The 14,159-nt window shown below is 40.0% G+C and overlaps 1 protein-coding gene across 1 annotated transcript in view; it reads left to right on the plus strand.

Moving 5' to 3' along the window:
- Window positions 1-14,159, plus strand: part of akt1 (v-akt murine thymoma viral oncogene homolog 1) — a 94,789-nt gene that overhangs the window by 15,352 nt on the left and 65,278 nt on the right. The window contains exon 2 of the mRNA XM_061895422.1: window positions 3,695-3,839. Within this exon, the coding sequence (XP_061751406.1) occupies window positions 3,794-3,839 (46 nt within the window). The 5' untranslated portion in view covers window positions 3,695-3,793. The remainder of the gene's footprint in view (window positions 1-3,694; window positions 3,840-14,159) is intronic.

The raw sequence follows: 14,159 nt of genomic DNA on the forward strand, positions 1-14,159 counted from the left end.
CGAGGGAGGTCCTGGACATTGAGTCCGAGGGGATCATGTTCCGCACCTCTATTATCGAGGCGGCTGATTGGAGCTGTGGCCGCAAGGTAGTTGGTGCCTGTCGGGGCGGTAATCCTAAAACCTGTTGGTGGACACCAGCGGTGAGGCGTGCCGTCAAGCTGAAGAAGGAGTCCTATCGGGTTCTTTTGGCTCATTGGACTCCGGAGGCAGTAGACAGGTACCGACAGGCCAAGCGGTGTGTAGCTTCAGCGGTCGCGGAGGCAAAAACTCGGACATGGGAGGAGTTCGGGGAAGCCATGGAAAACGACTTCCGGACGGCTTCGAAGCGATTCTGGACAACCATCCGCTGCCTCAGGAAGGGGAAGCAGTGCACTATCAACACCGTGTATGGTGCGGATGGTGTTCTGCTGACCTCAACTGCGGATGTTGTGGATAGGTGGAGGGAATACTTCAAGGCTACATTATACACCCCGCTAGCACCAAACCCCGCCGCCCCCAACCCCGCCCACCTCAACCGACGCAGGAGGGGGCAGGAGTGGGGGGGCTGGTGGTAGCGGGGTGAATAATGTAGTCTAGAAGAGTCAGGGTTGCATGGGATTCTGGGTATTTATGTTGTGTTTATGTTGTGTTACAGTGCGGAGGTTTTTCCGAAATGTATTTGTCATTCTTGTTTGGTATGGTTTTACAGTGTGGCGCATATTTGTAACAGTGTTAAAGTTGTTTAAACTGGCACCCTCAGTGTGACCTGTATGGCTGTTGAACAAGAATGCCTTGCAGTCGCATGTGTGCGTCTGTAGAAGCCACATATAACACGTGACCTGACTGGTAAGCTGTTTGTACAGGTTGTGGAGAGCACTAAAGACAGTGCCATCGTAGCACGCCCTTGTTTTTGTTCATTGGGTATTACTCAGGCGACGTCTGAGGGAATAGTCACTCTGTAACCCGCGAGTCTCATGGACAAATCGGGAGGATTTTTATGCGTGATGCTAATAAGGGGCCTTCATATGAAACTCACTGGCCGCACTAACGTCAAATCTTCATATTTAATTGCGGGCCGCGTGTCTGAAACCCCTGGTTTATACATAGCCCAAAGCAAAAAAAATCTCTGTATACAGTGTTATTTCATTAAATATTTCAGGAGTCTTGTGGCTCCCATTGTTTTCTTTATTTTGTGAAACGGGTCAAAATGGCTCTTTGAGTGGTAAAGGTTGCCGACCCCTGCTCTAAAAGAATACAAAAAAATAATAATCAAACAAAAAATCTGTGATGTGCTGAAGCTGCAATATTTAAAGCGTGATTTGGTGAGGGACGACTGTATTTTGAACAACGTGCATGGTACATATTTTATAGCATATTATGAATAATTTGAGGATGCCTAGTGGAATATAATGTTATTGTCCGCCAGGCTTTGTGCAAAATTCCAGAATTAAAGTTAAAGTCCCAACGATAGTCACACACACACACACTGGGTGTGGTGAATTTATCCTCTGCATTTGAATCATCCCCATGTTTACCCCCTGGAGGTGAGGGAAGCAGTGAGCAGCAGTGGTGCCCACGCTCGGTAGTCATTTGGTGATTTGACCCCCAATTCCAACCCTTGATGCTGAGTGCCAAGCAGGAGGAAATGGGTCCCATTTTTATAGTCTTTGGTATGACTCGGCCGGGGTTTGAACTCACGACCTTCTAGTCTCAGGGCAGGCACTCTAACCACAAAGGCACTGAGGAGAATTGAACTGAGAATGTCTTCCAAATTCTAATCAAGTTCCATGCATTCATATTGATGTTGAAAATAGGAAGTAGAAATGCAATTCAACTTCAAATTGAAGGAAGTATAATTGAAATTCAATTGAAAATGTTTGTGCTTTCAGAGTCATTATGTTCCACACATTACATTCCACTACTGCCTAGTTTCTCTTGTTATATTCTTATTTTACTGTTATATTTCTATTTCCATTGTTGCTTTTTATTTTTATTCTTATTGTAATATGTTTGTATTTTGTTTCCATTTATACCCCCATATTTTACTTTTTAAATTGATCTCAACTCTGTACACTGCTGCTGGAATTTCAATTTTCCTGAAGTAATCAATAAAGTACTATCTATCTATCTATCTATCTATCTATCTATCTATCTATCTATCTATCTATCTATCTATATGACTGTTTTACATATTTTTATGAATATTACTAATATGAACCTCATGTATGGATTATATTTTAATTGCAGTAAATGTTTTTCACCAACAATTACGAATACAAGCAACTATTAACAAACCCATTCATCAATCCATCTTCTTCCGCTTATCTGAGGTTGAGTTGCGGGGGCAGCAGCCTAAGCAGGAAAGCCCAGTCTTCCCTCTCCCGAGCCACTTGGTGCAGGTCCTCCTGGGGGATTCCGATCCATTCCCAGGCCAGCTGGGAGACATATAAATTAAATAATTGTATTTGTATTATAACTTTATAAGTATGGTAAATGGGGGAACAGTACTTAAATTCACATTTACTTTATCCAACTTTCAAAATAAAGGGAATTTGTGTTCAATTTTAATGTTTGTAAAATATTTTTAGTATTTCAACCAAAGCCTTTGTAATGCTACTTCTTGTACCTTGACTGTAAGGAATATCGCTGAAATTTTTAACTTCCGGTAATTCCAGTTCAATATCTTGTGAAGTGCAGCCAATGAAGTTCCATCCCATCCATCCATCCATTTTCTACCGCTTATTCCCTTTCGGGGTCACGGGGGGCGCTGGCGCCTATCTCAGCTACAATCGGGCAGAAGGCGGGGTACACCCTGGACAAGTCGCCACCTCATCGCAGGGCCAACACAGATAGACAGACAACATTCACGCTCACATTCACACACTAGGGCCAATTTAGTGTTGCCAATCAACCTATCCCCAGGTGCATGTCTTTGGAAGTGGGAGGAAGCCGGAGTACCCGGAGGGAACCCACGCATTCACGAACCAATGAAGTTCCAATTCTTCAAATTAATTAAATTCCAAATTTGGAATTTGCACAAGCCTATTGTCCGTGTGCATGCATTTGTATGAAGTGCAATGCATCAGAAAAGTGTTTGATATGTTGTTCAAATTAATTACTCCTTTTCACGGTCAGCCGAGACTCAGCATAGTTATTTTTGTTGTGCCAGATCATCTAATACAGCTCTCAGGTGGAACCTTATTTGATTGTAGACTTAATGTTTAGAGGGTAGATAGTACATGGCTTTATGTACAACTTTATCCTCATGGTATTTCCTGACCTTGAGCTAGTCAGGCCTTTACTATTGCTGGATTACATGTGTATGTTTGCACTCCACGTTGCAAAGAAAGTGTGACATATGCGCGAGTTACTTGAGTAAAAACAAAAACACCTGTAGATATGACACTTGTTTATATTCTTAGACAGATGTTGCCTACTGAGATGCAGCCTGTTATTAATTTAAGTATAGTCGGCCAAAACATAGGTAATAAATCAAATCAGTTAGTCAAATGTCTTAAATCTTCTATCGCCAATGGTTGTTTCTAATGCAGGAAACAGGCAATGTATGTCTTTTACTGTGTCAACCATAAAGTGGCAGGACCACCTGGGTCCCATTGCTTGTTTTGTGAGTTGACCTGAAAGTTAATATTCAGACAAGTAAGAAAAAAGTTCCTCCTCAATGTGGGGCTAATTTTTACTCTTTTCCAACTAATAGATAACCACAAGCCTTGTGCTCTGGGCTGATTAAAGACAACTTGGGAAACGAAGTGACTCTCCCTGTGGAAATCCTGGATCCTTTACCCTGTCCACCAACATGACCAATGTGGTGATCGTCAAGGAGGGATGGCTGCATAAAAGAGGTATACATATGGCTTTGAAATGGGTTGACATTATACTGTTCTGTACATGCTCATTTTAAATATACATTATACTGCATTTAGGACAATGCATTCTCTATTATTGAATACAATCTGTTTTAAGAAGCTGGTCATTACAGGGATGGGAATTTAATATCACAAGATTTGATTTGATTATGATTCCTGGGGTTATGATTCAGATTTGCTTCTTTATTTGATACTATTTTCAAATCAAACCGATTGTTGCAATATATTATTTTGTATGAATGTATTATTTATTAAAAAAAAAAAACGTTTTAAAAAGCTTCTCTTGGTGTATAATGCAAGCGCAGAGATGGGCAAAAAAATTGTATTCAAACAGGTTTGTGTGTGTGTTTTTATATATATATATGTATGTGTGTTTATGTTTACCAATGTATATATATGTATGTATATATGTGTGTGTGTGTGTGTGTGTGTGTGTGTGTGTGTGTGTGTGTGTAAATATATATATATATATGTGTGTGTGTGTGTGTGTGTGTGTATGAACAAACCCCGTTTCCATATGAGTTGGGAAATTGTTTTAGATATAAATATAAACGAAATACAATGATTTACAAATCATTTTCAACCCATAATCAGTTGAATATGCTACAAAGACAAAATATTTGATGTTCAAACTGATAAACATTTTTTTTTTTTGCAAATAATCCTTAACTTTAGAATTTCATGCCAGCAACACATGACAAGGAAGTTGGGAAAAGTGGCAATAAATACTGATAAAGTTGAGGAATGCTCATCAAACACTTATTTGGAATATCCCACAGGTATGCAGGCTAATTAGATTAGATTAGATAGATAGTACTTTATTTATTCCGTCAGGAGAGTTCCTTCAGGAAAATTAAAATTTTCAGCACAATCCCATTCAAGTTTGGACAAACATTACAGGGAGACAGAACAGGATCGCTGACGGGTCTGCCGGCTTCCAGCGCCCCTTACAAAAAAGATAAAATACAGGTAAACAAGGAGGGGGGGGAATAGAAGATTAAAACAAAATTTAAAAAAATCGGTCTTAGCCTGGGCCCTGGAGAGGAGGTGCAGACTGAGGCCAAGGGAAAAAAACAACAACTCATAGCCATGGAACACATCCCTCTTCCATGTGTGTAAGAGGGAAACATCAAACATCAAAGAACACAGAGGACATTAAAGACATTAAAGCAACAGATACAACCGGACACTTCTACATACTAGCTATGAATAAAAAGTAAAAGAAACATATCTACTGTGGTGGCCTCTGGGGTGTTCCACGCCATCGTCCGCTGGGATGGGGGGAGCATGGCCAGAGACAGAAGCAGACCCAACAAAGCAAGCAAGACAGCCGACTCCATTTTCGCCCTGTGTCCAGTCCGCATGGATGAGCGAGGATACGTCCAAGGTGACAGAGGTGTCCGACACCTGCTCACCCAGCCAAGACACCACGAAGCCTCTCCGTCCCAGCGCTCAGTGCTAGCTCCGCAGCCCTGTCCCCTCATCCGCACCTCCTCCAGTCCCTCCAAACTCTGCAGTCCTGTCCCCTCATCCGCATCTCCTCCAGTCCCTCCAAACTCTGCAGTCCTAGGAATAGGTGGGTGCTATGATTGGGTTTAAAAACAGCTTCCATGAAATGCTAAGTCATTCACAAACAAGGATGGGGCGAGGGTCACCAATTTGTAAGCAAATTGTCGAACAGTTTTAGAACAACATTTCTTAACGAGCTATTGCAAGGAATTTAGGGATTTTACCATCTGCGGTCCGTAAAATCATCAAAAGGTTCAGAAAATCTGGAGAAATCACTGACGTAAGTGATGATATTACGGACCTTTTATCCCTCAGGCATCAAAAACCGTCATCAGTGTGTAAAGGATATCACCCCATGAGCTCAGGAACACTTCATAAAACCACAGTCAGTAACTACAGTTGGTCGCTACATTTGTAATTGCAAGTTAAAACTCTGCTATGCAAAGTGAAAACCATTTATCAACAACACAAAGGAACACTGCTGGCTTCGCTGGGTCCGAGCTCATCAAAGATGGACTGATGCAAAGTGGAAAAGTGTTCTGTGGTCTGACGAGTGCACATTTCAAATTATATTTGGAAACTGTGTACGTGGTGTCCTTTGGAACAAAGAGGAAAATAACCATCCCGATTGTTATAGGCGCAAAGTTCCAAAGCCAGCATCTGTGATGGTATGGGGATGTATTAGTGTCCAAGGCATGGGTAACTTACACATCTGTGAAGGCACCATTAATGCTGAATGGTCCATACATGTTTCGGAGCGACATATGTTGTCATCCAAGCAACGTTATCATGGACGCCCCTGCTTATTTCAGCAAAACAATGCCAAGTCACGTGTTACAACAGCGTGGCTTCGTAGTAAAAGAGTGCGGGTACTTTCCTGGCCCGCCTGCAGTCCAGACATGTCTCCCATCGAAAATGTGTGGCACATTATGAAGCGTAAAATACGACAACAAGATCCTGGACTATTGAACAATTAAAGCTGTACATCAAGCAAGAATGGTAAAGAATTCCACTTTCAAAGCTTCAAAAAATAGTTTCCTCAGTTCCCAAAAGTTCATTGAGTGTTGTTAAAAGAAAATGTGATGTAACACAGTGGTGAACATGCCCTTTCCCAACTACTTTGGCACGTGTTGCAGCCATGAAATTCTAAGTTAATTATTTTTTGAAAAAAAAAAAAAAAAAAAAGTTTATGAGTGTATGTATATATATATATATACACACTATATATATATGTATGTATATATAGTGTGTGTGTGTATATATATATATATATATATATATAAAAAGCTCTCTCCCGGTTGCAGTTAGTCCAGAACGCGGCAGCACGACTTTTAACAGGGGCCAGGAAACGCCAGCATATAACCCCAATTCTTCAGAGTTTGCACTGGCTCCCTGTTCATTTTAGAATTGAATTTAAAACATTGCTGTTTGTTTTTAAATCTTTACATGGACTGGCACCTCAATATATCTCGGACCTCATCCAAATTTACATCCCTGCGCGCGCTCTGAGGTCCAAGAGCCAGCTCCAGCTCGTGGTGCCCAAGACCAGACTTAAGACCAGGGGAGACAGGGCCTTCTCTGTGGTCGGCCCTAAGCTCTGGAACACTCTGCCGCTCCATGTTCAAACTGCTTCCACAGTGGAGTGTTTTAAGTCTCGTCTTAAGACCCACTTTTATTCTTTGGCTTTTAACACTACGTGAGTTGTGTGGTCCTCTGTCCTCTGTTGTCCTCTGTGTTTTTTATACACTTTGATTTTTATTTTACTGTTTTAATTGATTTTACCCTTTAAAATAGTTTTTAATCATATTTGTTTTTATATTGTTTTTATTGGTTTTATTTTTATTCATTTTGTGTTTTATTCAGTCATTGGTGGAGCATAATATTGTTTTTAACATGGCTGTGCAGCACTTTGGAAACGTTATTGTTGTTTAAATGTGCTATATAAATAAAGTGGATTGATTGGATTGGATATATATATACATGTATATATATGTATATTTGTATATTTATATATATATATATATATATATATGTATATATATATGTATACATATATATGTGTGTTTGTGTGTGTATGTTTGTATACGAATATACATTTATGTATATACTAGGGCTGTCAACCTTAATGCGTTAACGCATGTGATTAATGAAAATAAATGATCGCAATATCAAATATGAATGATAATAAATCACTTCCGGGTTGAGGCTTAACCTGGAAGACGCGCGCATTTGAGTCTCAGTCTGGAATCATGATGAGAGGTGACTAATTTTGGTTCATAACAGAACTTTGGATAAAACTAAGATAACTTGTTGATATTGCAGCGACCAAATGTTTTTATCATCGTCGCACATCCAGTTTAAAATACCATCTTAAAGCGAAACACATACTTGAGAATGGTGTTGCCCATTGTCTAGGTGACTTCTTTTGTAAACAGCTAATAGTGACAAATCTTTTGATTTTACCCGGGGATATTGGAGACTTTTTTCGGTCTTGGAGAGACTGAGGTGAAAGCAAGCAGCAGTCCTCAGTGAGCAGTGCCGGCTGCTGCACCGATAGCTCAGCTACATGCTGGCATAAATGCTAGCTACATCGGCAAGAAGCAGAGGGAATCGTTACGCTGGCAAAGTTGACTTATTTGATGTTGTCAACAAAAGTAGCACAGTTTAGCCTTTGCTAAATGGACAGCCATGCAGGAGATCTAACACATCTGAAGACCAAGTTCTGCAAGAAGATGTTATTCATATAACCACAACTGATCTGTCAAACAATACCTTGAAGAGGCACAATTACAGCAAGTATAAACCAACTGTTCTACACAAACAAGAGCATCAACTTGCAACTACAGACTAAATCTGAATTAATTTTGCTTCCTGAGTAGCGTTGGACATCTGTAAGTAATCACAACGAGCTGGGTTCGCATTGTACCAAAAAAAAGAGATCAGCATTGTCATCAGAAAAAGTTAGTTTCAACAACTGTTTAAACTAAAGAAGAATAAATGGTGCACTATGTTAGGTAGTGTATGAGTGTGTTTACTATATTATTGATTAAATAGTGTTCTTTGTTTGCAAGAATTTTGCAAACTGCAAAAACTTTTAAAATGTGCACTTAATTTTTAATATACTTATTTTAACCAAGTTTTGAGCAAATCAATGACTCTCAATTCAGTAAAGCATTTAAAGCAGGGGTCTCAAACACGCAGCCCGCGGGCCATTTGCGGCCCGCAAGAGGTTATTTTGCGGCCCGCACCTTAATATGAAAATTTAATGTTGGTGCGGCCCGCGAGTTTTATATGAATGGGGCTTTACACCGTCATACTTATATACCCTCGATTTTTCCGGGAGACTCACTACTTTCAGTGCCCCTCCAGGTGTAGTCATTCTCCTGAATTCCACCCAAACGACAAGAATAAGGGGGCACCGTGAAGGCATTTCCTTTAACGTGCTCTACAACGTGTACAGACAGCGTGCCAGCCCAGCCACATGTTGTATTTGGTTTCTGTAGACGCAGTAAGCGACTGCAAGACATATGTACTTGATCAACAGCCACACAGGTCACACTGAGGGTGGCCGTATAAACAACTTTAACACTGTTACAAATATGTGCCAAACTGTGAACCCACACCAAACAAGAATGACAAACACATTTTGGGAGAACATCCACACCGTAACACAACATAAACACAACAGAAAAAATACCCAGAATCCCATGCAGCCCTAACTCTTCCGGGCTACACCCCCTTCCCCTATTGTAGCCCGGAGAAGCGAGGGCTGCGTGAGATTCTGGGAATTTGACCTGTATGGCCATTGATCAAGTATTTCTTGCAGTCACTTCCTTGGGTTTGCAGAAGCCTCATGCAATAATTGACTGGGCCGGCACATTTTTTGTATGGTGGAAAAGCGGACGTGACGGCAGGTTGAAGAAGACGCTAAAGACAGTGCCATCACGGTACGCTCTTAATATTGTTGTCCGGGTGAAGACCGGGAGAATGATTGCCCCGGGAGATTGTCAGGAGTGGCACTGATATTCGGGTGTTTCCCGGAAAGATCGCGAGAGTTGGCAAGTATGTTGCTAGGGCGGTACAGCTATTCAAAGAAGGTGAATTCATTAAAAAGTGCATGTTAGCTTTTTTTAAGAAATCTTTTTTTGCAGCCTAGCCTCACCCAGTTTCTGCATCTAGTGGCCCCCAGGTAAATTGAGTTTGAGACCCCTGATTTAAAGAATGTTCCTGTATGACAGTCTTAATACTAAATTAAATTTTTACCCAAACATTGGGGAATTTTCTTTAGAACATTTTATTTGTGCAAACAAATAATAACCTGCGATTAATCATGATTAATCAGAGGTTTAGCGTGTGAATAATCTGATAAAAAATATATTACTTGACAGCCCTAGTATATACGTACATTTGTGGTCAAATGTTTGCATACACTTGTGAAGGACATAATGTCATTGCTGTCTTGAGTTTCCAATAATTTCTACGTTTATTTTCTTGGGATTGGAGCACATACTTGTTTGTCACAAAAAACATTCATGAAGTTTGCGTCTTTTATTTCTGATTCTGATTCTGATTTATGAATTTATTTTGGGTCTACTGAAAATTTGCTGGGTCAAAAGTATACATACAGCAACATACATTATCAATTTTGGTGATGTAGAAAAGTTACAATCACATCAAATTGGCTTCATGACATGGCCTCTTAACTTCATGTGAGTGATTATGATTGAGGGCACTTGTTGATTTCCCTGAGCCCATTTAAATAGGGCTCATGTGATGTAGTCATTGGACTCGGTTACAAACGCGACAATGGGAAAGTCAAAGGAACTCAGCACATATGTGAAAAAACAAATCATTGTCTTGAACGAGTCAGGAAAGTCACTTGGAGCTATTTCAAAGCAGCTTACGGTCCCAAGAGCAACTGTGCAGACAATTGTTCGTAAGTATAAAGTGCATGGTACAGTTTTGTCACTGCCAAGATCAGGAAGAAAACGCAAGCTATCACCTGCTGCGGAGAGAAAATTGGTCAGGATGATCAAGGTGTCAACCGAGATCCACCAAAAAGCAGGTCTGCGATGAATTAGAAGCTGCTGGAACAATGTTGTCAGTGTCCACACTCAAGCGTGTTTTTCATCGCCATGGACTGAGAGGCTACCATGCAAGAAGGAAGCCCTTGCTCCAGAAGCGACACCTTAAGGCTCGTCTTAAGTTTGCTGCTGATCACATGGACAAAGATAAGACCTTCTGGAGGAAAGCTCTGTGGTCAGATGAAAGAAAAATTGAGCTGTTTGGCCACAATATCCAGCAATATGTTTGAAGGAGAATTAAGGTTTTATAATGGCCTTCCCAAAGTCCTGACTTAAACCCCATTGCGAACATGTGGACAATGCTGAAGAAACAAGTCCATGTCAGAAAACCAACAAATTTAGCTGAACTGCACCAATTTTGTTAAGAGGAGTGGTCAAACATTTAACCAGAAACTTGTGAATGGCTACCAAAAGTGCCTTATTGCAGTGAAACTTGCCAAGGGACATGTAACCAGATATTAACATTACTGTATGTATACTTTTGACCCAGCATATTTGGTCACATTTTCAGTTCATAAAAGAACCAAACTTCATGAATGTTTTTTGTGACAAACAAGTATGTGCTCCAATCACTCTATCACAAAAAAATAAGAATTGTATAAATTATTGGAAACTCAAGACAGCCACGACATTATGTTCTCTACTAGTGTATGTAAACTTTTGAACACAACTGTGTATATACAAGGGGTGTAACGGTACGTGTATTTGTATTGAACCATTTCGGTTATGGGGGTTTCGGTTCGGTTCGGAAGTGTACCGAACGAGTAGACATGCTAGCAGCTAGCAGGCTAGGACAACATGTTAAGGGGGGGGGAAGCGGCGGCGGCGGCGATGGCCAAGAAGAACGCGCAGTTGGAATATAATTACAACACTATGTACATATTTATATACAGATTTGAACAATTAGTTATTCACTGAAATATATTTATTAATTGTGGTTCTTACAAAAAATATATAATCTTATAAAATATAAAAGCTAAAATGTCTCTTAAAGCCCACTCCAAAAATCTTGAACTTTAGACTGCCATCAGTTTTACTCCTTTACACTTAACCAGGTGTTTCCTACTGCCTGCAGACTTTGCACCCTTTGTTTTTTCTACTTGCCCGACTTCTCAAATCTACTTGCCCCAATATTTTTACTTGTCCTGCCTAGGATTTTTTCTTGCTGTGTAGTGCTCATGGCTTATATCTTACTAAAATCCTTCCCGTTGACTATTTAAAACACTACACAGTATTTATTATTATTATTATTATTATTATCTATAATTACATTTAAATGTCATTGCATACATGTAAAATTAAATGCTATTTCACATTATATGACCAGTAGCAGTTACACCCATCTGAACAGGTCAACCACCTGTTTAAAGCCCGATCACAGTTGAAATCTTGAAATGAAGGGCCTTAAATGGCTAAAACATTAACCTGGACAACATTTTAACAGCTGGTTGGCTCAGATTTTATTATTTTCATTGCATTCACATAGGGTTGGGCGATATTGGCTTTTATTAATATGGCGATATTTTTATGCCATATTGCGATATACGATATATATTACGATATTTTGCCTTGAATGAACACTTGATGCATATAATCACAGAAGTATGATAATTCTATGTGTCTACATTAAAACATTCTTCTTCATACTGCATTAATATATGCTCATTTTAAACTTTCATGCAGAGAGGGAAATCACAACTAAGTCCATTGACCAAAACTGTATTTATTAAATACACTTCATTCTCTCACAGGTGATTTTTTTAAATAAAAGAACAAATTAATAGTGTTGCTACCTTTTTGTAGTAACACTTCTGCTCCATACTTTGCATTGATTGATTGATACTTTAATTAGTAGACTGCACAGTACAGTACATACATGTATTCCGTACTATTGACCACTAAATGGTAACACCCTAATACGTTTTTCAACTTGTTTAAGTTGGTGTCCACGTTAATCAATTCATGGTACAAATATATACTATCATCATAATACAGTCATCACACAGGTTAATCATCATAGTATATACATTGAACAGCATATTGCTGTTGTCTGCTGAATATCGTCCCACTTGAAGCCAAACCACCGCCAGATGATGGACCCCCTGCTGTTTATGTTGGGCATTTATTGTTCTTCCTCCATTTGTGATAAGTTTTGCACCATCTCTCTCATGTATTGTCACAAGCTCCCCTGCGCTCGACCTGCCTCAGCTAACGTTAGCCATGCTGCCACCTCTCTGATCGGCGAGAGCTATGACGCTAGACTCGCGAGAGTATGTGACGTATGTAAGAAGGCGGGCTTGTTGTCCGTATCTGTCAGAAAGAGAGACGAGGAGGAGAAACGCCTGTTGTGTGATGCACGCAGCTAAATGCAACTCGACCTGCCTTTGCTAACGTTAGCCATGCTAACAGCTCTCGGCGAGAGCATATGACGCTAGACGCGCGACAGTATGTGACGTATGTAAGAAGGCGGGCTACTGCACCGGAGTTGTAACTATAAACTCCATTCACAGAGTCCCATTGCTTTTATGAGCGGTCGAGCGAGTCAAAAGCCGAATAATCTATTTGTGGCGGCCGTAATTCTTTCGTGGCGGGCCGCCACAAATACATGAATGTGTGGGAAACCCTGCCTACTATATACTGTATGTCTGGGGGTTTATCAAGCAGAAGTGTATCCTGTACGATGTCGATGTCGCGAAAAAAGTATTTGACATATATACACGCACATACAGTACATATATACAGTATGTATATACGTATATATATTTAAGAATCAATGTTTTTTTTTTAAATCGAGTCTTAAAAATTATGAATCCATTTAGAATCGGAAAAAATAGCAATGCCAGATCTTGCCTTTAAAAACACTGTCAGTAGAGCTGTAGCTATCAATTATTTTAGTAGTCGAGTAATCAACTAATTAATATGTTAGATTAATTGTGTAGTTTGATAAACATACTGTTTTGACATGCATGTTTTCGGGAAAATTGTTGAAAGAAACAACTATTTTGTGCTTGCCCAAAACATTATTTTTCTTTCTAATACATCAACATAAAAATGGCACCTTTAGCACGTTTGCAATAATTAAAAAAAAACCTCCACTCTTAGCTGTCACACAGCTATCGGCACCGCCACACTCTCATGTGCGCTGTATTGCAGCATTCGTGCGGAAGCTATGTAAATTCAAAGTTCCAGGCACTCCGTGCAATCTACATTTTAACAATTTGAATTAGTTACTTAACGGCGGGGCGTGCTGGGTAGAGCAGCCATGCCAGAAACTTGAGGGTTCCAGGTTCCCTCCCTGCCCCTTGCTGTTGCCGTTGTGTCCTTGAGCAAGACAATTCACCCTTGGACCCAGTGCCACTCACAATTGTGAATGAATGATAGGTGGTGGTCGGAGGGGCCATAGGCGCAAATTGGCATCCATGCTTCAGTCAGTCTACACCAGGGTAGCTGTGGCTACAAATGTAGCTTACCACCACCGTAGTGTGAATGTGGAGTGAATGAATAATGTGTTCTCACTTCTCTGTGAGCCGTTTGAGAATCTTGTTGATAGAAAAGCGCTATATAAATCTAATCCATAATTAATATTATTATTATCAAAAAACTCAGGGTTTCCACAGGGCATTAAAAGCATTAAAAGTTATTAAATAGATTTTGTGTAAATTAAGGCCAAAATTTGTTTCAAAAATCATTAAATGCAATGTCC

The sequence above is a fragment of the Nerophis ophidion genome, linkage group LG03, assembly GCF_033978795.1.
Source record: "Nerophis ophidion isolate RoL-2023_Sa linkage group LG03, RoL_Noph_v1.0, whole genome shotgun sequence".
Lineage (NCBI taxonomy): Eukaryota > Metazoa > Chordata > Actinopteri > Syngnathiformes > Syngnathidae > Nerophis > Nerophis ophidion.